At 49.2% G+C, this 24,309-nt stretch overlaps 2 protein-coding genes across 2 annotated transcripts; both read left to right on the top strand.

The window, feature by feature from the left end:
* Positions 1-1,984: 1,984 nt before the first annotated feature.
* PITHD1 (PITH domain containing 1) lies at positions 1,985-16,966 on the top strand (the record flags this gene model as incomplete). Its single annotated transcript, XM_080690509.1, has 6 exons — positions 1,985-2,182; positions 2,593-2,636; positions 3,017-3,094; positions 13,889-13,993; positions 16,011-16,119; positions 16,865-16,966. The coding sequence occupies 6 exons, from the start codon at positions 1,985-1,987 to the stop codon at positions 16,964-16,966; spliced, it is 636 nt and encodes a 211-aa protein (XP_080546635.1).
* A 4,733-nt stretch (positions 16,967-21,699) lies between these two features.
* Positions 21,700-23,629, top strand: LYPLA2 (lysophospholipase 2; the record flags this gene model as incomplete). Its single annotated transcript, XM_080691346.1, has 8 exons — positions 21,700-21,777; positions 22,036-22,067; positions 22,159-22,224; positions 22,693-22,740; positions 22,820-22,890; positions 22,988-23,061; positions 23,133-23,234; positions 23,333-23,629. The coding sequence occupies 8 exons, from the start codon at positions 21,700-21,702 to the stop codon at positions 23,627-23,629; spliced, it is 768 nt and encodes a 255-aa protein (XP_080547472.1).
* Positions 23,630-24,309: the final 680 nt, after the last annotated feature.

The raw sequence follows: 24,309 nt of genomic DNA on the forward strand, positions 1-24,309 counted from the left end.
GCAGTACTGAAGATTGAACCCAGCTCTGCTTTACTCTCTTATTTTTATTTATCTTTATTTTTTATTTTATTACAGTACTGGGGATGGAATCCAGGAGGCATTCTAACTTTGATCTATACCTCTAGCCCTATTTTTTATTTTTCATTTTGAAACAGGGTCTCACTAAGTTGTGGAGGGTCTCATTAAGTAGCTAGGGCTGGCTGCAAACCTGTGATCCTCCTGTCTCAGCCTCCCAAGTTCTGTGATTACAAGTGTGTACCACCACACCTGGCTGCTTTACTTACTTGTTTGTTTATTTATTTATTTTGTGGTACTGGAGATGGAACCCAAGGGGATTCACCTCCAAGCTGCACCCCCACCGGTTGTCAAGGAAGTGAAAGCCAGAGTGGTGATATACGCTTGTAATCCCAGCATTCAGGAGGCTGAGACAGGAGGATTGCAGTTCAAGGACAGCCTCAGCTACTTAGGCCCTCTGTAACTTAGTGAGACTGTTTCAAAATAAAGAATAAAAAATAGGGCAGGGAATGTAGCTCATAGGTTGAATGCCCCTGGGTTCCATCCCCAGACATGCAAAAAAAAAAAAAAAAAAAAAAAAGATAATAAATAAAGACTAAAAAGTAGGGCTGGGTGTGTAGCTCAGAGGTACAATGCCCTTGGGTTCCATCCCCAGTACCAAAAAAAAAAAAAAAAAAAAAAAAAAAAAGAATGAAAAATGGGGCTGGGCTAGGGGTGTATTGCAGAGATAGAATGCCCCTAGCATCCATCCCCAGTACCACAGAATATTAAAAAATATTAAAAAAAAAATAAAGTTGGGCATGGTGGCACATGCATATAATTCCAGTACCCAGGAGATGAAACAGGAGGATCCCAGGTTCATGGCCAGCCTTAGCAATCTAGTGAGGCCTTCAAAAACTTAGATCCTGTTTCAAAATAAAATAGAAGCCAGGGCTTGGTGGCGCACGCTTGTAATCCCCGCGTTTGAGAGGCGGAGACAGGAGGATCGCACAGGTTCAAAGCCAGCCGCGCTGGCTTAAGAGACCCTGTTTCCAAATAAAAACATAAAATAGATCTGAGAGTGTAGCCCGGAGGTAGAAGGGTTTCCAGGAATCCCAGTACCACCAAAAAAAAAAAAAAAAAAAATAGAGCTGGGAGTGTAGCTGAGAGGTAGAATGAATGCACCTGGGTTCAATCTGTAGTGACACACACACACACACACACACACACGCGCGCGCGCGCGTGTGGGCGCGCCGGGCATTGTGATGCATGCCTGTAATCCTAATATTAGAGAGGCTAAGAGAGGAGGATTGCCAGTTAGAGAACAGCCTCTGCAACTAGTGCGACTCATCAACCTAGTGAGACCTGGTTTTCAAATAAAAAGTAAAATAGGGCTGAGGATGTACTTTGGAGGTAGAATGTGCCCCTGGACTCAATCCCTAGTAAGACACACACACACACACACACACACACACACACACACAAATAAATATAATAAAAAGGCTTGGAGATGTAACTTGGTTCAATCCTTCAGTACCCAGATCAAAAAAAGAAAGAAAGAAAAAGAAGAAAAGAAAAAAAAAAAAAAACAAGGAAGGAATGTGGTTAGTTAGGCGGGGTTCCCCGGCGTGTAGTGGATTATCACTCCCCACACTTTCAACACCAGCTCTTAAGAGACGCGGCGGTCAAAATCAGCGCAGACTTGGGCCTCAGGAGAGGAAAATTCAAGCCCGCTGCAGCTCCCTTCCCATCAGTTTCCCTGCGGCCGAGCTGGCCTGGGTAGAGCATCCTTCCCCAGCACCGCAAGGGTCCAGCCGGCGGCGCCCTTGGCCCGCCCTCGCCCCGCCCCCAGGAGCCCCGCCCACAGAAGCCCCGCCCACCGCCCGCGCGCATGCGCCGCGCCGGGGCGCCTTTTACGACGCGGCAGACGCGGCTCTGGGCGGCCGAGCGGGCGGCGTCGGGACGGAGGGGACTCGCGGGCGGCGTCGCCATGTCGCACGGCCACAGCCACGGCGGGGGCGGCTGTCGCTGCGCCGCGGAGCGCGAGGAGCCGCCGGAGCAGCGCGGCCTGGCCTACGGCCTGTACCTGCGCATCGACCTGGAGCGGCTGCAGTGCCTCAACGAGAGCCGCGAGGGCAGCGGCCGTGGCGTCTTCAAGCCCTGGGAGGAGCGGAACGACCGCTCCAAGGTGGGACGCCGGCGGGCGGCGGGCGGCGGGCGGCGGGCGGGCGCTCAGGGTAACGACAGCCCGAGGGCAGCGAGGGCAGCGAGCGAGGGCCCCGGGGCCGCCCTTCCGAGTGGCCCTCGGCCCCGCCACGCGAGGGCGGTGTTGCCGACCAGGGCGCGGGCCCCTCGGCGAGCCCTTACACGCCCTCCAGAAAAGCGCACCAAAGCCCCGAGCGTCGAGTTCGCGGCTCGGCCGGTTCCGGCCAGGACCCTCCGGTTGGACGGTGTTTTTCAGCGTCATGAGTCTTGGAAAGCCGAGAGAGGTTGACTGCTTTGCAACTCAGTTTGTAGAACAGGGTGGGAGATGCCTGAAATGGTAGGCGCTCAGCAAATATTTGTTGCTTTCTCCTCCCTCCTCCCCATCCCCTCCAGTTTGTTGAAAGCGATGCCGATGAAGAGCTTCTGTTTAATATTCCGTAAGTATCTCCTTGGTGACCGTCTCAGGCCAAACAGGCTCTGCTCGGCCGCCTCCTCAGATGGACGTATTCATTGGTCACGGCAGGAGCACACCTCTGTTTCTAGAAATGGGGTAGATTATTTTGGTGGATTTGAGGAAGAAAGCATCATAGCCCTTCTGATGCAGGCTGGAAACATGTATTTGTTGGATGGAAACTGAGAAGTACAGGTAAATTTCTTAGAATTGCAGGATGTCAGAGGTAAATAGGATCTTAGAAATGATGAAGTCTGAGAGATGAGTAAACACATTCAGAAAGGGGAAGGGTCTTGCCCAGGGTCACAAAACTAAGCCGGGATTCAGTACCGGGTTGACACAGTCTTCTCTTTTACCTTCTGGCAGATTTACGGGCAATGTCAAGCTCAAAGGCATCATTATAATGGGAGAGGATGATGACTCACACCCCTCTGAGATGAGACTGTAAGTGGCCGTGGCCTAGGCCTTAACAAAGCTCCTCGTTCTCTTTCTCTGGTAACACTATTCCAGAGTAATATAATTTTTCTTTACCAGGTTTAGTATTCTCCCTTTTAAAATATGTTGGCCTTGTTTTTAAGTGGGAGTACACTAATCTCTTCCTTTATTTCTCATCTTTGCTTTTTGTGGTGCTGGGGATGGAACCTAGGTCCTCCCTCATGCTAGGCAGGTATTCTGCCACTGAGCTACATCCCTATACCAGTGACTTTATGTATTTACTTATATATTTTTTATGGTACTGGGGGGTAGAACCCATGGGCTTTCTACCTTCAAGAGACACCCCAGCCCTACTTTTTAGTTTTTATTGTGAAATAGGGTCTCACAGATTTGCAAAGGGCCTCACTAAGTAGTTGAGGCTGTTCGTGAACCACCATCCTCCTGTCTCAGCCTCCCAAGCGCAGGGATTACAAGCGTGTGCCACAACGCCCAGCTCCCCAGTGGCTTTTTAGATTAAGCATCTTTAGGGCCAACAGATTCTCTCTTTTTCAAAGTGCTTACTATGGCATCATTCATTCAGAGAGTATTCTATAAATGCCAATTGTTGATGACTTTGCAATTTTCTTTATAACCCAGCTACAGATCGCAAATGATCTTTAATGGATCTTACTCTTGGGATTTGCTTTAAAAGTTCTCTTGAAGCTGTGCTTGGTAGAGCATGCTTGTAATCCCAGTTCTTGGGAGACTGAGACAGGAGGATCTGGGTTCTCGGACAGCCTCAGCTACTTAGGCCCTTTGCAACTCAGTGAGATCCTATTTCAAAGTAAAGAATAGCCAGGCGTGGTGGTGCATGCTTATAATCCCAACATTTGGGAGGCTGAGACAGGAGGATCTGAGTTCACGGTCAGCCTCAGCTACTTAGGTCCTTTTCAACTCAGTGAGACCCTGTTTCAAAATAAAGAAAAAGAGCCGGGCGTGGTGGCACACACTTGTAATCCCAGCACTTGAGAGGCTGAGACAGGAGGATTGCACAGATTTGAAGTCAGCCTTAGCTACTGAGTGAGCAACTTAGACCCTATTTCCAAATAAAGTATAAAATAATTGCCAGGCTTGGTGGCGCACACTTGTAATCCCCGCACTTGGGAGGCGGAGACAGGAGGATCGCGCAGGTTTGAAGCCAGCCTCGCTGGCTTAAGAGACCCTGTTTCCAAATTAAAAAAAAAAAAAATTATATATATATATATATATATATATATATATATATATATATATATGGTCCGGGAGTGTATCCCGGAGGTAAAAGGGTTCCATCCCCAGTACCACCAAAAAAAAAGTGTAAAATAGATCTGGGAGTATAGCCTGGAGGTAGAAAAGCCCCTGGGTTCCACCCCCAGTACCACAAAAAAGGTAGGGGGCTAGGGTCTAGCCTGGCATGGTATAGCATGCCTCTAATCCCAGTACTTGGGAGGCTGAGACAGGAGGATCCCAGGTTCAATGTCAGCCTTAGCTACTTAGTGAGGCTCTCAGCAACTAAGTGAGACCCTGTTTCCAAATGAAATATAAAATAGAGTGCTGGGTGTGGTGGCCCACGCTTGTAATCTTAGCATTTGGGAGGCTGAGATAGGAGGATCATGGTTCGCTGACAGCCTCAGCTATTTAGTGAGGCCCTTTGCAATTCAATGAGACCCTGTTTAAAAATAAAGAATAAAAAATACAGCTGGAGGTGTAGCTTGGAAGTAGAATGCCCCTGGGTTCCATCCCCAGTACCGCAAAAAATACATATATATTTTTTTCTTGGAACAGGGTCTTACTAAATTGATGAGGCTAGCCTAGAACCTGTGATCTTCCTGTCTCAGCCTCCAAAGTACTGACTGGATTTGCTTTTAAACTGGTTGCTAATCAGGCATGGTGGTGAACATCTATAATCACAGAACCTTGGAGGCTGAGACAAAGAGGATTGCAGGCTTGCAGCCAGCCTCAACAGTTAGTGTGACTCTTTCAAAATAAAAAATAACCAGGTGTGGTGGCACATGCTTGTAATCCCAGTACATGAGAGGCTGAGAGCAGAAGAATCATAGGTTCTCCTTCAGCCTCAGCTACGTAGTAAGGCCCTCTGCAACTTAGATTCTGTTTCAAAATAAAGAATAAAAAATAGGGCTGGGATGTGGCTTGGAGATAGAATGCTTTTGATTTAATCCCCAGTACCACACATATACAAAGCAAATCTAGGCAAATATGGTGGCACATGCCTGTAATCCCAATACTTGAGGCTGAAAGGAAGATCACAGGTTTAAAGCCAGAGGACACTTAATTTCGCCAGACCATGTTTCAAAATAAAAAACATCTAGAGATGTAGATCAGTGGCAGAATGCCTCTGAGTTCAGTTTCCATTACCACCACCAAATAAAAGCAAACAAATCTACATATTTAATTTTTTTAGGAAGCCATATTACATATATATATATATATTTTTTTCTTTTTCTTTTTTGGTACCAAAGATTAAAACCAGGGGCATTCTACCTCCAAGCTACATGCCTAGCCTTTATTTATTTATTTATTTATTTATTTATTTATTTATTTATTTATTTATTTATTGTGGTACTAGGGGTGGAACCCAGGGGCTTTTCTATCTCCGAGCTATACTCCCAGAATTATTTTTATACTTTATTTGGAAACAGGGTCTCACTAAGTTGCTGAGAGCCTCACTCAGTAGCTGAGGCTGGCTTTGAACCTGTGTGATCCTCCTGTCTCAGCCTCCCAAGCGCTGGGATTACAAGCGTGTGCCACCACGCCCGGCTCCCTTTTTTATTTTTTATTTTGAAAGGTTTCACTTTCACAAATTGCTGAGGCAGGCCTCAAACCTGTGATCCTTGCTCTCAGCCTCCCAAGTACTGGGATTATAGGTTTGCACCACCACGCCCAGCTAGGAAGCCATTGCTTGATCTGCTGCTTTTGGAGACTTAGTTACTGTGGAGATGAGTTGGCTTCAGAGGGCTAGACTTTCCTGTTCCTTGTAAGAGTGGGTGTGGGCTCTGGAATAAACTGGATTCAAATTCTGGTTGCATTCCTGGTAGGTGCTTTGTAACTGGGACATATCTTTTCTGTGCCTGGATTTCCTCATATGTAAAATTAATAGTAATAATACAACTCCAAGAGATTGTGAAGAGATTCAAATGAGATTCAATATGTAAAGAGCTAAGAATAAGTCTGGGACGTGGCACACGCTCAGTTTTGGGTGAGCAGGTACAAATGCTAAACACTTCTGAGTATACTATATATGTTATACGTTTTCTGACTAAGATGTAATTGACTGTAAATGTACCATTATTATATGTATAGTTAATAAAGAAAAAGTCATAACTACTCAACTGTGACATATCATTGACATATCCAGAGAAGTTAAATTGAGAGTCTTAAGCAAGGGAAATTTGAATACAGACTAGGTATTAGAGAACATTAAATAACTACTGTTGCTAGGGATATAGTTCAGTGGTAGAGTACTTGTCTGGCATGGTAAAAGAAGGAAAAAAAGAATTATTGTTAGTTTGGTTTTTTTGTGTTTTTGTTTTTTGTTATTTTGGTGATATTGGGGATTGAACCCAGGGACATTCTGCCTTTGAACTACACCCCCAGCCTTTTTAATTTTTTTGTTTGGAAACAGTCTCACTACATTGCTGAGAGTGTTATTAAATTGGTGAGGCAATCCTCAAACCTATGATCCTCCTGTCTCAGCCTCTTGAGTACTGAGATTATAGGCATACACCACCATGCCTTGCTTTAGTTAATTATTATTATTTATTTATTTATTTTATTTTTTGGTGGTTCCGGGGTTCCTGGAAACCCTTCTACCTCCAGGCTACTCTCCCAGACCTATTTTTATACTTTTTTATTTGGAAACAGGGTCTCTTAAGCCAGCACGGCTGGCTTCCAACCTGCACGATCCTCCTGTCTCTGCCTCCCAAGCTCAGGAATTACAAGCGTCCGCCACCACACCCAGCCTTCCCAGCCCTATTTTTAATTTTTTTTGAAACAGAGTCTCACTGAGTTGCAAAGGGCCTCACTAAGTATCTGAGGCTGTCCTCGAACCACAATCCTCCTGTTTCAGCTTCCCAAATACTGGGATTACAAGTGTGCACCAGCCACACCCAGAAGTTTGTTTAAATATTTTATATTGCTAATTACTGTAAAATAATGTCATAGATAATTTTTTTGGTGCTGAAGGTTGAACCCAGAGGCTTCTACTTCCACTGTACACTCCCAGCCCTAATTTATTTTTTTTATTTTGAAATGGTCTAACTAAGCGCTGAGGCTGGACTCGAACTTGTGATCTGCCTGTCTCAGTCTCCCAAGTATTAGGACTACAGGCATATGCGCATATGCAACCATGCCCAGCTATCGCTTTTTTTTTTTTTTTTTTTTTTTTTTTTAAGAAGCCCTTTTTAGAAATTGAGCTGGCTGTGGTGGTGCAAACTTTTAATCCCAGTACTTGGGAGGCTGAGACAGGAGGATCGTGCAGGTTCGAAGCCAGCCTCCACTACTTTGTGAGGCTTTCAGCAACTTAGTGAGACCCTGTTTCCAAATAAAATATAAAATAGGTCTGGGAAGCCGGGCGTAGTGGCGCACACTTGTAATCCTAGCATTTAGGAGGCTGAGACCAGAGGATCGTGGTTCGCGGAGAGCCTCAGCTATTTAGTGAGGCCCACCACAACTCAGTGAGACCCTGTTTCAAAATAAAGAATAAAAAATTGGGCAGGGGGTATAGCTCAGAGGTCAAATCCCAAGACCTGCAAAGAAAAAAAAAAGGTCTGGGAGTATAGCCCAGAGGTAGAAAGCCCCTGGGTTCCATCCTTAGTACTACCAAAAAAAAGAGAAAGAGAAAGAAATATATACGTATACACTAAAGTATAAATGGATGAACCGGCTCTGGTGGCACATGCCTGTAATCCTAGTACTTGAAGGGATGAGACAGGATCACAAGTTTGAGGCCAACTTCAGCAACTTAGACCCTATTTGAAAATAAAAAATAAAAGCCGAGTGTGGTGGCGCACGCTTGTAATCCCAGCATTCAGGAGGCTGAGACCAGAGGATCACAGTTCACAGACAGCCTCAACTACTTAGGCCCTCCGCAACTTAGACCCTGTTTCAAAATAAATAAAAAATAGGCTGGAGGTGTATCTTGGAGGTTGAATGCCCCTGAATTCCACCCCCAGACCCTCACACACAAAAACAAATAAATAATAAAGAAGGTTGGAACTTGGTATGGTGGCACACATTTGTAATCCCAGTATTTGGGAGGCTGAGACAGAATTGCAGGTTCGTGGCCAGCCTCAACTACTTAGTGAGACCCTGTTTCAAAATAAAAGGAGCCAGGCGTGGTGGCACACGCTTGTAATCTCAGCATTCAGGAGGCTGAGACCAGAGGATCGCGGTTTGCGGACATCCTCAGCTACTTAGTGAGGCCCTCTACAACTCAGACCCAGTTTCAAAATAAAGAATAAAAAATAAGGCAGGGGTGTAGGTCGGAGGTCGAATGCCTCTGGGTTCCATCCTCAGACCTGAAAAAATAAATAAATAGATAAAGGAGCTGGGTGTGGTTTTTAAAAACACACCACCACCACCACCACCCCCCCACCACCCCCGCTTGGGAGGTGGAGACAGGATCCCACAGGTTCGAAGCCAGCCACACAGGTTCGAAGCCAGCCATGCTGGCTTAAGAGACCCTTTTTCCAAATAAAAATATAAGAATAGGTGTCTGGGAGTATAGCCCGGAGGTAGAAGGGTTTCCAGGAACCCCAGTACCACAAAAAAAAAATAAATAAATAAAAAAAATAAAAAAATAAATAAATAAAGGAAAAAAATAGGGCTGGGGTGAAGCTTGGAGGTAGAATGCCCAGGATTCAATCCCAAGTACTGCTAATTAAGTAAATAAATAAGGTTGGGGGAATAGCTTAGATGTAGAATACCCTTAGGTTCAATCCCCAGTACCAAAAAATGTATGGGTGAAATACTATATTTGGGGCCGGGCGTGGTGGCGAATGCTTATAATCCCCGCACATGGGAGGCGGAGACAGGTTCAAAGCCAGCCTCTCTGACTTAAGAGACCCTGTTTCCAAATAAAAATATAAAATAGGTCTGGGAGTGTAGCCCGGAGGTAGAAGGGTTCACCCCTAGTACCACCAGGAAAAAAAAAGAAGCATAAACAAAGTCGGAGTGACTGGCAGAACTGGCATAAAGTTTTTGGTGTTTAAAGATGGATGATAATTATATTGTTGTTCATTACCTTCTGTCAGCTTTTGTATATGTTTGTAAATTTTCATATATGCATTTCTTATAATTGATCCAATTTAATCTCCATTATCAACCGTATGGAACGTGTATTGTTACTGTCCCCATTTTACAGATGAGGAAACCGAGACACAAAGAGGTTAAATCACGTTCCTAAAATTACACAGCTGGTAAGTGACCAGAGCCAGCTTTAGATCCAGAAGTTTAGCTCTAGAGATGCTGCTTTTAAAAATTTATTGGTACTAGGGGGGTTGAACTCATGGACATTCATCTCTGAACTACACCTTCGGTCCTATTTTATTTTTCTTTTGAAACAGTCTTGTTGGATTGCTGAGGCTTCTTGTCCCAGCCTCCCAAATACTGGGAATACAGATGTGCACCATCACACCTGGCTTCAGTTTTTAATATCATTTTCATTGACATGTAATGTACCTATTTATTTGGTCCGTGTGATATTTTAGTAGATGTGTACTATGTGTAGTTCAGATGGGGATGGTTGGTGCATCCATCACCTTAAACAGTGGTCATTTCTTTGTGTTGGGAACATTCAAGTTCTCTCTAGGGCTGGGCTGTAGCTCAGTGTAAAGCTTTTGCCCAGCCTGTGTGAGACCTTGAGTTCAGTTCCTAGCAGGCACCCACCTCCAAACCCAGTCCTCTCCCCTAGCTATTTTGAAATACGTACTTGTTGTCAGCTGTTGGTGTTCTACTGTGCTGTATGGAATATTAGAAGTTATTCCTTCTACTCAGCTGCATCCCTGTATTAGTTAACCATCCTCCCTCACCTTTCCAGTCTCTGGTAACAACTATTCTGTTCTCTACTTCCACAAGATAAACGTTCTTAGTTTTCACATCAAGTAAGAACATGCGGTATTCGTTCTGTGCCTGACTTAATTTACTTAACATAATGGTCTCTAGGCTCATGCATGTTGTCACAAAATGATGGGATTTCATCCTTTATTTTTTATTTTTGGTACTGGGGGTGGAACCCAGGGGTTTTTCTGCCAATGGGTTATATCCCCAGACTTATTTTATACTTTATTTGGAAACAGGGTCTCACTAAGCTGCTGAGAGCCTCACTAAGTAGCTGAGGCTGGATTCGAACTTGTGCGATCCTCCTGTCTCAGCCTCCCAAGCGCTGGGATTACAAGCGTGCGCCACTACACCCAGAGCTATTTCATTCTTTTTAAGGCTGAACAATACTCCATTGCATACACATACCATGTTTTCTCATCCATCACTCACTGGTGGACACCTAAGTGATCCCTTTCCTGGCTCTTGCAGATAGTGTGGCAGTGAACCTAGGAGTGCAGGTGTTTCTTGAATGTGCTCCTTTCCTTTCCTTTGAGTATCTGCCCAGTGATGGATTTGCTGGATCATATGCTAGTTCCATTGCTGGTATTTTGAGGAGTCTGCATATTGTTTTCCATGATGGTTGTCCTAATTTATATTCCCACCAACAGTTGATTACAGTTTCTCTTTCTCTGCCTCCTTACCCGTTTTATTGTTTTGGGTCTTGGATAATCCTAATGGGGATAAGATGAGATCTCATTGTAGGTTTGCTTTGTATTTCCCTGATGATCAGTGATGCTGAGCATTTTTTTATACTTGTTAGCCATTTGTATATCTTTAAAAAATGCCTATTCAGATCATTTACCCATTTTGTTTGTTTGTTTTGATGGTACTGGGGGCTGAACCCAGGGATACTCTTATTACTGAGCTATATCCCCAACCCTCTTTATGTTTTTGTCTTAATACAGGGTCTTGCTAAATTGTCAAGGATGGCCTTGAACTTGCAATTGTGATCACAGATGTGCATCATGTGCCTGGCTCATATGCTTTTTGTTTCTTGGTACTAGAGACTGAACTCAGGGGCATTCTACCTCCAAGCTACAAATCCAGCCCTATTTTATTTTTTTTTTATCTTGAGAACAGGGTCTTGTTAAATTGTTGGGGCTGAGTTGGGTATGGTGGTGCATGCCTGTAATCACAGTACTTGGGAGGCTGACATAGGAGGGTTGCAGGTTCAAGAACAGCCTCAGGAAATAGACTTTCACGCAAGACTGTGTTTTGAAATAAAAATAAAATACACCAGGGGTGGGGTGTGGCTCAGAGGCAGAATGTCCCTGGGTTTAATTGGTTCAATCCCCAGTAGCACTGCACACAAAAATGTTGCTGAGGCTGTCTTTGCACCTGCTATTCTCCTGACTCAGCTTCTTATGTTTGCTATGTATTCTGAATATTAATTCTTTGTCACATGAAAAGTTTACAAATATCTTTTCCATTCCATAGGTTGAGGCACTGCTTTTTATTTTGTAGTGTGTGTGTGTGTGTGTGTGTGTGTGTGTGTGTGTGTGTGTGTGTTACAAGGGATTGAACTAACTCCAAGACATTTTATCTCTAAGCTGAACCCTGGCCTTTTTTTTTTTTTTTTTTAACTCAGAGGCATTTGACCTCCAAGCCACATCCCCTGCCCAATTTTTTATTCTTTATTTTAAAACAGGGTCTCACTGAGTTGCAGAGGGCCTCACTAAGTAGCTGAGGCTGTCTGCGAACCGTGATCCTCCTGTCTCAGCCTCCCAAATGTTGGGATTATAAGCGTGCGCCACCATCCACGGCTTCCCTTGCCCCTTTTTAATCATTTATTATGAAACAGGGTTTCTGGGTTGCAGAGAGCCTCAGTAAGTTGTTGGGCTGGCCTTGAACCTGTGATCCTCTTGTCTCAGCCTCTCCCCTCCCCCAAGTACTGGCTCATCTAAGGCACTGCCTTTTTTGTGTGTATGACACTGGGGATTGAATCCAGGGGCATTCTAACTTCACATTACACCCCCAGCCCTATTTTATTTTTATTTTGAAACATGGCCTCGCTAGGTTAAAGAGAGTCTCACTACTTTCTTGAGACTGTCCTCCTCCTCAGCCTCTCTAGTACTAGGATTACAGGGGTGCACCACCACACACAAGACATTGTTTATTTGTTGTTGTTTTTTTATCTTGGGGATTGGTCTTGAGAATGGTCCCGAGGCCATTCTGCCTCTGAGCTATACCCACAGCCCTTTTTCATTCTTTGTTTTGAAATAGGGTCTCACTAAGTTGCAGAGGACCTCACTAAATAGCTGAGGCTGGCTGAGAACCTGCGTTGTGCCACCACGCCCAGCAAGACACTGCCTTTAGCTACAGTGCTACACTGCCTCTTAATGCTGCTCATAAATATTCACTCTTATTGTTCTGTGCATTATTTCTTAGAAACACTTTGATGCAAACATTTGCTTTCTTTAAATGATATGCATTTTCCTCTACCTAAAGTGTGTGTGTGTGTGTGTGTGTGTGTTAATAAGACACTCTAAAGATGGGGATGTGGTTCTTCAGAATTTGTGGGTCATAGACTTGCTGTTATTTAGATTTTTCTTTGGAAAATATTTTTATTAGTAGTTATGGCTTAACTTTCCAAGGCCTTTTGTGAGTTTGCAGCATTTTGTGCTCTTTCAAATAAAAAATCCCAGCCAGGTGTGGTGGTACATGTCTGTAACCTCGGTACTTGGGAGGCTGAGACAGGAGGATCATAGGTTTCAGGCCAGCAGTAGCTTGGCAAGATCCTGTTTCAAAATAAAAAATAAAAAGGGCTGGAGGTGTAGCTCAGTGGTAGAGCACCCACATCCAGTCCTCTGTGTGCGCATGTTTTTCTCTCTCTGTCTCACACATATACAAAATTGGAAATCCCTAATTTATATCATCGTAAGAACTGTGGCCAGGTATGGTGGGGCACACCTGTAATCCCAGTGTATGGAAGGCTGAGACACAGGAATCACAGGTTCAAGGCCAGCCTCAGCAACTTAGCAAGACTCTCAGCAGAAACAAAAAAAAATAAGGGTTGATGATGTAGCCTAGAGCCTGAATGTCCCTAGTAACCCGGGGTGACAAAAAAGAACTTTAAGATATTGTGTGTGGGGGATAGTTTGGGGGCTCAAAAATGATTGAGTATTGGGTTACCTTATTGCTTAATTGTTTAATGTTTTTGCCAAAGTATGTATTTGCCATGAATAAGCTGTTTTAGCTCACATCCTCTGCTGGGTCTGAATGTGCTGAGTTGTTTATTTTCTCCATGCATTTGCCGCATGTGACCTAGTTTGAGCCATCTCTTTGTGTGTGCTTTTCATGTGATCCTAACCCACTCAAAGATGCCACTGGGTCATGTTGCAGGTCTCCGCTCTTTTTTAAGAGACGGGGTCTTGCTAATGTTGCCCAGACTGGCTCTGAACTCCTGGGCTCAAATGATTCTCCTGCCTCGGCTTCCTGAGTAGCTAAGGCTACAGGTGTGTGCGAGAGCAACCTGGCTTTCAGCTCTTTTTCTGTTGGCTTAAAGATATTTACGTGTAAATGCCAATCAAAGACCATTTCCAGCATTGACCCCAAATTTTGTTCTCTGAATGGAACTAAGGACACTCGAGCGTCCTCAGGCAGTGTTAATAAACTGCGAAGTGTGATGATGCACATTTAAAACGTTTTCTCTCTTTCCTTTCTTAGGTACAAGAACATTCCACAGATGTCGTTTGATGATACAGACAGGGAGCCAGATCAGACCTTTAGTCTGAACCGGGATCTTACAGGAGAATTGGAGTATGCCACAAAGTAAGCGCAGCACGCGTCTTCTCTCTTGCTCTTCTGAGGAATGGCAGCGCTCCTCTCTGCAGTGAGCACACGGTGTTTGTTGAGTGCTTTTGGAGCTAGCCATTTGCTTTTGGCTGGTCTCCTGCCCTCTTAGTATTGAGCACTGGAAACGATTTAAAACAGTGGGGAAGCTTGATCCTTGGCTCGGTCAGTTTTTGGCAGGGAATACAGACTTGTTAACTCTAAGCAGTTGGCAGGTCGTTATGAGCTCCTAGGGTAGACTTAGGAAACGTGTTTTCAGGGTTACTTTTGCATGTAGGCTTACAGCAGGCCAAGTTACACATGGCCGCCACATTTCTGCATCAGTCTTTTTTCTGTGGGTGAGATCAACACTGAACATGCTTTAGAATCCCTGCTTAGTGCCAGGAGTGGTGGGGCACATTTGTAATCCCAGGCTAAGACAGGAGGATTGCAGGTTCAAGGCCAGCCCCAGCTACTTAGTGAGGCCCTCTTAACTTAGACCCTGTTTCAAAATAAAGAACAAATATTAGGCTGGAGGTGTAGTTTGGAGGTAGAACGCCCCTGGGTTCAAACCCCAGTGCCATAAAAAAAATCCCTGCTTGATTGTACAGCATTTCTCACTCCTGATTGTTGTGGACAAGGAACAGCATTTGTTCATCTTTTATTCCTCCCGTGTGGACAGAATCTGGAAGACACTTAGTAAATGTTCACGGAATCAGTTGCTCGTCTAAAAGAGAAGAATGAAGCCGGGCGTGGTGGTGCACGCTTGTAATCCCAGCATTCAGGAGGCTGAGACCGGAGGATCGCGGTTCGCGGACAACCTCAGCTACTTAGTGAGGCCCTCCGCAACTCAGTGAGACCCGGTATTCAAAATAAAGAATAAAAAATAGGCCAGGAGGTGTAGCTCAGAGGTCAAATGCCACTGGGTTCCACCCCCAGACCCGCAAAAAATAAATAAATAAATAAACAAATAAATAAATAAATAAATAAAAATTAAAGAGAAGAATGAGAAGGAAGAACCAGAGCCAGGAGTGATGGCACATGCTTAGAATCCCAGTACTTGGGAGGCAGGTTCACACCCAGCCTCAGCAAATTGTAAGGATCCTGCAACTTAGTGAGATCCTATTTCAAAATAAGAAATAAAATAGGAGCTGGCATCTACCTTAGAAGTTCACTTTTTTTTTTTTGGTGGTACTAGGGGTGGAACTCAGGACTTTTCTACCTCCGGGCTATACTCTCAGACCTATTTTATATTTTATTTGGAATCAGGATCTCACTAAGTTGCCAAGAGCCTTGCTAAGTAACTGAAGCTTGCTTCTAATCTGTGCAATCTTCCTGTCTCAGCCTCCTAAGCACTGGGATTACAAACTTGTGCCACCACGCCTGGCTACCTCTGAAGTTCAATCCCAGCCGGGCATGGGGGCGCACGCTTGTAATCCCAGTGCCTGGGAGGCTGAGACAGGAGGATCGCACAGGTTCGAAGCCAGCCTCAGCTACTTAAGTGAGGCTTACAGCAACTTAGTGAGACCCTGTTTCCAAAAAATATATAAAAAAGGTCTGGGAGTATACCACCCAAAAAAATAAAAATAGGTCTGGGAGTGTAGCCCGAATGTAGACAGCCCCTGAGTTCCATCTCCAGCCTCACTAAAAAGGTGGGGGGGACCAAGAGTGATTTATTATTATTTTTTTATGGTACGGGAGGGAGGGGTGGGTGGAACCCAGCATCTTCTCCCTTTGGGCTCTCCTTCCAGCCCCATTTTATTTGAAAAGAGAGTCTCTTTGTTAAGTTGCTGAGTGCCTGCCTCACTCAGTTGCTGGGGCTCACTTCAAACCATGATCCTTTTATTTCAGCCTCCTAAGTACTGGGTTTCAGACACTCCCTACCATGCCCAGCTGGGTGATTTTTGACATTTGCCTGGTTTTACCAAAGGGTGGAGCTGAACTGAAATTTGCCCTGGTGATGAGGTGCTCACCTGTCAATAACATGTGTCTTCTCACCCTCCTTTTCATCCTCTAGAATATCCCGTTTTTCAAATGTCTATCATCTTTCGATTCATATTTCAAAAAACTTTGGAGCAGATACCACAAAGGTCCTTTATATTGGCCTGAGAGGAGAGTGGACTGAGGTGAGACGGGGTTGGTCACTGTCTCAGCACCCTGAGGAGGGAGGCTTTGCAGGAAGGCAAGGAACAAGTGAGATGCTTTTTCTTGGTTTCATCACTGTAAACTCTCTTTGTTTGACAACTTTAGGTATTTTTAAGGGGATTGAAATGATGTAACTTGTATTCTTAGTTTTTTACTTCTGATTTTTTCCTTTATTCAACAGTTTTGGTAGGGGCAGGAAGGTGTAGCTCAGTGTTAGAGCACATGCCATTCCCAGCACCAAACAAAAGAGGCAAAGTTTTTCTTAATAATCATTTTTGTTGTAAGTACCAGAAATAAGGTAGATGAATTCGTGGTCTCAGAGTGCTTCCATTGTAGTGGGGGGATGGATGTCAGTTGCAGGTGATCCTTGACTATCTCTGTACAAGCTTCTCAAGAGAAAACGTGGCAGAAGAGAGATTTGGAGATGGCTTTTAGAAAGGAACCTGAGTAGCCAGCTGGACATGGTGGCCCACGCTTCTAACCCAATACTTGGGAGTCTGAAACTGGAGGAGCACAGGTTCAAAACCAGCCCCCACAACTTAGTGAGACCCTGTTTCCAAATAATAAAATCGGGGTGGGGATTTACCTCAGAGGTAAAATGCCTCTGGGTTCCACCCCAGTGCCACACACACACACACACACACACACACACACACACACCCTTAGTCAAGACTACCCTGTGTGTGCGCTTAGCGGCCTGCTGATCCAGCCTCTCTTCTCGTGCAGCTTCGCCGACACGAGGTGACCATCTGCAATTATGAAGCCTCGGCCAACCCGGCAGACCACCGGCTCCATCAGGTCACGCCACAGACGCACTTCATTTCCTAAGGGCCGAGCCGGCTCCCACAGACACGCCATCGGTGGAGATGTTGGACCTATGTTGGACCGCCTGTTGGGAAGGACAGAGATGGGGCTCCAGGGAGAGCTGGTTGCCATGGCCTCTGCCAGGCTTTGTCTTTGGCTTGCTACAGAAACCGGGCCTGTGGAAGGAAGACACCATGGCACTGGGAGAGCTGTGGGGTGCCAGGGGACAAGCTCGATCCCCTCGGGCACTGAAGAGCTTGGGTTTTAGGCTGGGTGGCCTCTGGCAGTCATGGGTGATGCTTGCTTTTCCAGTCAGTATGGCTCTGGGATCCCAAGTGTCTTGTTGCTTTGTGGCAGGATTTTTGTGTGACTTGTTTTTTTAAAAAATGGAAACTTCCTGAGCAGCAGGAAACCTGACGCTTCAGGTTTGTACGCGCTTTCAGGGGGTCTCCAACTAGAAGCACATGTCCCTGCTTGCTCCTTCTCCCGTCATTGCCCAGCATTCCTGTCCAGTAGCCTGACTTGGACTTGTCTGTCACACACACGTGTCCCGTGCGTGTCGCCAGGGAGGCAGGAGCTACTGCTGCTGCGTGGTAGGTAGCCTGGGCCTGGGGAGGCCTTTCCCACCGCCAGCCGAGCCATCTGGGGAGCATGGGATCCTTTCTGTTTGTGGGTAACTGGTTGGGTAAGATGGAGACTTAGTCGATTCTCCTGGGAGCCTCCTTAGTGTTTATTAGCTTCTAACTTGTGTTGTAAGCTCAATGCCAGAATTTGGAGATCTCCTGAGTTCTTCTGTTCATGGCTTTTACTCACTGTGACTAACAGGCTTCCTAATAAATCCTTGCCAAACTTAATACTTGTATTTCTTTCGAGTCCTTGGTGGTGCGGATGAAACTCGCATTTCACTGGACTGTTTTGAAGTGTCTGCTGTCCTGCTCCGGGTAGATCATTCGTGCCACAGCTCCATCAAGATCCACCCCTTTCTCCAGGCAAGACCAGTGTGGTTAGAGAAAGTTGTACACCACACTTGAAATTTTTTTTTTAATTATTCGTGTTTGTGGTACTAGGGATGGAACCCAGGGGACTTCTACCTCCAGGCTCTACCCCAGGCCTATTTTTTTTTAATTTGTCTTTTGTTTCTGTTTTTTGTGGTACTAGGGATTCAGGGGCATTCTACCTCCTAGTTATACTCCCAGCCCTATTTCATTCTTTATTTATTTACTTTTTTTTGTGTTTGTTACTGAGAGTGGAACCCAGGGGCTTTTCTACCTCCGGGATATACTCCCAGACCTATTTTATACTTTATTTGGAAACAGGGTCTCACTAAGTTGCTGAGAGCCTCACTCATTAGCTGAGGCTGGCTTCGAACCTGTGCAATCCTCCTGTCTCAGCCTCCCATGTGCTGGGATTACAAGCGTGCGCCACCACGCCCAGCCCCTTATTTTTTATTTGGAAACAGTCTCCATGAGTTACTGAGAGCCTCATTGAGTCGTTGAGGCTGGCTTCAAACCTGCAATCGTCCTGTCTCATTAGGTTGTGGAGGCCCTCACTAAGTAGCTGAGGCTGGCCAGGAACCTGAGATCCTCCTATCTCAGCCTCCCACGTAGTGGGATTATAAGCGTGAACCACCACGCCGGACAGCACACACATTTTTAAAGAGGAAACGGGTTAAACCCCTACATAACGTTTTTCACCAAGAGAGGTCTGTGCGGAGTGACATAAAAAGAAGGGAAGGGGAAAGGCCCAGTCCTGTAGCACCGCAGCGAGGATGAGCGGAAGTGGCACCGCTGAGGGTGGCCAAAGACTGGGCTTCCAAGTCGAAAGCATAGGCACTGGAGAGAATTTACCCGAAAAGGAGTTGATGACCTCTCCCTTGCAGAGTGTAGGAACAGTTGATAAGGGGAATGAGTGTTGGCTGGTCCTCTTGAGAATTCCTCTGAAGGACTGGCCCACACTTGTCATGGGCATAGCCATTTTCTCCAGCTGTTCTCCAAAGCCCCAGGCCCAGCCGGCCTCAAGAGTCTAATAGGCGGCTTGACATCAAGCACGCAGGTGCAGTTCTTCATGTGCTATGGGTTCCGCCACTTTTCAGCCATGGTTCTTAGTTTCATTTAGATCATTTTGAGGATTAAAAGAAGCTATGTTTTCATTTGAACTAAGGGTAAAATGAGACATTTCAGAGCATGCTAGCCGTTCATTAGCTCCACCACCAGGCGTGAGTCACGGTAGCTCCGAGGACCGGGCCCTGGATCTGAAGCTTCGCTCGGGAACTTGCTGACCGCGCCACGGTGTCAGGTGACGGTGCAGGAGGAACTTTGCTCTTCATAAGCGGACTCGGGCGTTCTTTGGTGCTGGGCACAGCTGTACTGTTTTCATTTTATCCTTTTGTGACATGCAGTCCCGGGTCCTTGGCTTGTGGACCCTTGTGCACAAAGATTTCATGCCTGGAATCTTGATCTTTTAGGCCCCAACTCTTGACCTGTTGAATACTTGAGACCACACTGACTCTTGGCTTGGAGAAAAGTGCTTTGTTGAGCTTCCTTGCAGTTCAAAGAAAAACCTAGTGTGTAGGTTAAGCTGGGAGAGAGTCCTTGGCTGCTGAGGGCGAAGTGGGCTCACTGCGGAGCCTCACGTTCCGGGCTCTCAGGGTCTTGGCGTCCAGCTCAGCTTGCCCCTCGCCTGTCTTCCGACCCCGGAGCCTATTTCCACTTTCCTAGTGCAAAGGGTGGAGGAGATCAGTGGAGACCAGATGAAGCTCTTTGGTTCTTGGCTGATTTGATGGTGGCATTTCCTGCATCTGTGGCATTGCTTGTCAAGAGCAGTGCTAACAACACTAATGCCTTTCTGACTACACTGAAATATGGCCTGCATAGTTTCCCAGGCTCTGCAGTAGAGTGATTAAGGCCTCACACTGACTTTATAGTATATACAGTATATTCACATGACCTCATTTGAGCCTAACAGCAAAACTATGCAGTAGGTAGGGTGGTTATTATTGCCATTTTATAGCTTAGGAAAGCAGGTCAGGAAAGGGAACATTACAATATAGTCTTGTTTATTTACCTCCCTACCCCTCAGTTTCTTCATCTTTAAAGATAAGGGTGGAGGAGTAAGTGATCTCAGCCTTTCCCGGCAAGAGTATGATTCCATCATGATCCTGGAGGAGGGCATGAAAACCAGCTGTAAGGAAGAGCAAGTTGAAAAAGCTGATGGACAACAGAAGAACCGCAGTTAATAGTGGTGTAGTGTATCCAGGAGTTGTGCTAAATGAGGCACGTCACTGTGTGTGTGTGTGTGTGTGTGTGTGTGTGTGTGTGTGTGTGTGGTGCTGGGGTTGGAACCCAGGGGCATTCTACCTCCGAGCTACACCCCCTACCCTATTTTCATCCTTTTTATTTTGAAACCGGGTCTCACTGAGTTGCAGAGGGCCTCACTAAGTAGCTGAGGCTGTCCGCGAACCACAATCCTCCAGGTCTCAGCCTCCCGAATGCTGGGATTACAAGCGTGCACCACCATGCCCGGCTTAAATATGCTTCTTAAAAATTAACCCTAGTGCCGGGTGCCCAAGGAGACGTGGAGGCGGCCGATCGTGCAGGGACCCGCAGGAGGCCCGGGTGGTGGCCGAGGCCCAGGAGGCCCGGGTGGTGGCCGGGGCCAGGGGGAGGCCGGGTGGTGGCCTCCGCCCCGCGCGCCCGCCCGGCGTGGCATCCCGCGCCCGCTGGGCCGCTTCCGGGTGCCGCGCCGCGGCCCGGCCACTTCCGGCGGCGCGATGGCTGGGTTCCCGGGACTCGAACGGAAGTTCCGGCGGGGGCGGCCGAGGGGGAAGAGAGTCTGTGCGGGAGAAGGAGGGACCAGCCCGGCGGTGTCGGAGGCCAGGGAGCGAGGTGCGGCCGGGCGCGGGGCGGCGGGCCGGGCGGCCGCCGAGGGCTCGCGGGGCGGGCCGGCCGCGCCGTGCTCGGGGCGCGGGCCCCGGCGGGCCAGGCCCGGGCTCGCGGCCGGGAGGGCCGCGGGGGGACGGGGCGGAGCGGCGGAGGTGGGCGCCCGAGGCAGGTGAGCGGAAGCGCCCGGAGTTTGGAGGATGCTCGGGGCGGGGCCGGGACCTGACCTTCCCTGCTGGGGAGTCCCAGAACCTGTTCAGCGGGGGGCCCGCCTGGCGTGAGTGGCAGAGCAGCAGCAGGTAGCCCCTCTCAGGGGGTGTGGGCACAGTGTGGGGCGCAGACGGCCGTCCTCGTGCTTTGGGGGACCCTGGGAGTGTTTAGACAAACTGCTGGGAAGGCCGGCGGGCGGCCGGAGGAGGGAGGACGGGAGACGAGGGTCAGGGGCCGGACGCCGGTCTCCTGGCATTCTTCTCCCCTTCGTTTCCCATTAGGGGCAGGAGTGGGGAGGAGGGGTCTCTGGAGAAGGCTAACTGGAAAGGCGGGAGGAGGCAGCCAGCCCTGAGGACCGTGGCAGCAGGAAAGGCCTGCCTCCTTCGCCCTCCTCAGCCCCTCTCTGCTGGGGCTCAGGGATGGCCAGAACCAGGGCCACAAGTTCTGGACCACTGGGGTGGCCGCCTCTGCTTTTCAGCCCTGGAACCGAGGCGCACTCCTACCCTTCAGCCCCAGGACACCCGGCCTGCCTTTTGCCTGCACCCAGGACAGGCCGGGCGCTGTGGGGGCTGCGGTGTGGGAGCACCTGAGTCGGGGGGCCCCCTCCTGCCTCGTTGACTGCTTCCCCCCCACCTGTGCAGGCCCAGCCTGCAGGGAGCCCTGCAGTGTATGTGTGGTAACACCATGTCTGTGCCCCTGCTCACCGACGCTGCCACCGTGTCTGGAGCTGAGCGGGAAACGGCCGCGGTAAGGGGCCCGTCCCTCGTGAGCCTAGGGGACCCGGGGCGGGCCCGGTGGGGCAAACCCGGTGAAGCAGCGGGGAACCGACTGGAGAGGCTGTGGGAACATGGAGGTGGGGTGACAAGAGGGAATAGCCCGGAGCCTCCGGGGTTAATAACCTGTGGCTGCCAGCTCGGTTCCCCCAGGACCTTGGGGGTGGAGGTGGCTGAAGGTAGAAAAATAGACAAGGAACTTCCTTATGGCCCCATTTCTGACCCTTTCCAGGTTATTTTTTTACATGGACTTGGAGACACAGGGTGAGTGAGCTGGGGAGGGGTGTCCCTGGGGAGGTGGGCAGGCCCCCCGCCCTCCTGCTCCCTTCCGCCATCCGGGCCTTTCCTCCTACAGGCACAGCTGGGCTGACGCCCTCTCTGCCATCCGGCTCCCTCACGTCAAATACATCTGTCCCCATGCGTGAGTGTCACCCCAACATGGGAGGGGAGGGGGGGAGCCCTGTGGGGCTCAGCGGGTGGGGCTGGCCCTGTGGTCCCAGGCCTGTTCTTTCCTGTCAGCTGTATCCCGGGGCTTGGGCTCTGAGGTCACAAGTGCCTTTTTCAGCCTTGCGGTGCCCCAGGAGTGGGGCCCACACCAGCCCCCAGCCTGGGGCCTCCTAGACCTTCTAGAACAGGGCCTCCCGGGCCCCTTCCCCGCGTACTCACCGCTGAATTGGGACCCCTTCACATCCGGGCGCTGGGCTCTGCCTCTCCGTTGCTACTGCTGATGCCCCAACCACAGCCTCCAGCCCCACGTGGCAGGTTGCCTGGCAACACCTCAAACACAGGCCCTGCCTGCTGGGAGGGGCCCCAGGGGCTGCTCCTCCCCCTCCCGGGCTCTCTGCTGGGCCTCCCTCTTTGCTCCTGAGCGTGACACCTCCCCTCCCAGGCCCAGGATCCCTGTGACACTCAACATGAAGATGGTGATGCCGTCCTGGTGAGTGTGGGGCAAGGGGGAGAGGAGGCTGTGGGGGGCTGGCGGCTTCAAGTGGCCGCCGATGCCTCTGCTCCCCCAGGTTTGACCTGATGGGGCTGAGTCCAGATGCCCCAGAGGACGAGGCTGGCATCAAGAAGGCAGCAGAGAACAGTAAGGCCCCAGCTTCTCACAGCCCTTCCCTCACCCCTGTCCTGGGAAACGCCCTTCTGGGCCCCCAGCAGACCCCCAGTCATGCCCCTCCCCCCAGTCAAGGCCTTGATTGAGCACGAGATGAAGAACGGGATCCCGGCCAATCGAATCGTCCTGGGCGGCTTCTCACAGGTGAGGGGGCGCGGGGGTTGGGGCTGGGGTGAGTGGTGCCCTCATGACCTGGCACTGTCTCCTCCCTCCAGGGCGGGGCCCTGTCCCTCTACACAGCCCTCACCTGCCCCCACCCTCTGGCTGGCATCGTGGCCCTGAGCTGCTGGCTGCCTCTGCACCGGAACTTCCCCCAGGTGAGGGTCCCCACAGATCCCCTCCTGCCCTCCGAGTGTCCTTGAGGCGGGCCTTGTGCCGGGCACTGGCCTTGTCCTGAGTCCCATCTGGCCCCTAGGCGGCCAACGGCAGTGCTAAGGACCTGGCCGTCCTCCAGTGCCACGGCGAGCTTGACCCCATGGTGCCCGTGCGGTTCGGGGCCCTGACGGCCGAGAAGCTGCGGACTGTTGTCACGCCCTCCAGGGTCCAGTTCAAGACATACCCAGGTGTCATGCACAGCTCCTGTCCTCAGGTCAGTGGAGGACTGCCCCTCCCTCTCCCCGTGCCCTCCAGTGGGAGCCTCACCATCCCTCCTCACCCCCAGGAGATGGCGGCTGTGAAGGAATTTCTCGAGAAGCTGCTGCCTCCAGTCTAACCAGTCGCTGGCCCCCAGCGCACAGGCGACCCAGCAAGCCAGCGCGGCACCATCTAGGATCTGAGCCGGTGGAAACCCTGTCCCCTCCCTCCCCTTCCTCTTCCCACAGGCCTCCGGGGCAGGCCGCTGAGGCCTGGCCAGGTAGTCTGGCCTCGCCTGCAGCAGGGGTGCGCTGCTTCCTTACCCCACTTCCCCGGAGGCGGGCCCCGCAGCAGTGTTGAAGGGGCTGCAGGCAGCGGGACGAAGGCCCAGCCGCTGACCCACTCACTCAGGACCTCGCTCACTCGCCCCGCTTTGGGCCCCTCCTGCGACCTCAGGGTTTGGCCCGTGGGGCCCTTCCAGGCCCCACCCCAGTGATTCTGCGGATAATCACAGTCTCCTGCCTCACTGCAGCTGCTTCTCAATCATGAATGTCCATGGTGGCCGGCCCCTGCTGCTGCGGCCCTGCCCCTGGGCAGGAGCGGCAGGGGGCAGGTGGAGCCCGGCCCTGCCTCCCTGTGACCTCCTCCCTGGCAGGCCTGGCGCCTGTCGGCTGGGTTGAGGCTCAGGGTCTCCCTGGCCGTCTCACCCCACTGTGCCCCCCTCTAGGGGTGGGGGGCTGTGTCTCGTCTTCTGTCTCCATGTGGTTTCGGGTGTTTTTCTTGTTGTGCCCTGGATTCCAATAAAATAAAATTGCTTCC

Source organism: Muscardinus avellanarius (assembly GCF_963383645.1).
Source record: "Muscardinus avellanarius genome assembly, chromosome: 3".
In the NCBI taxonomy this organism is placed as follows: Eukaryota; Metazoa; Chordata; class Mammalia; order Rodentia; family Gliridae; genus Muscardinus; species Muscardinus avellanarius.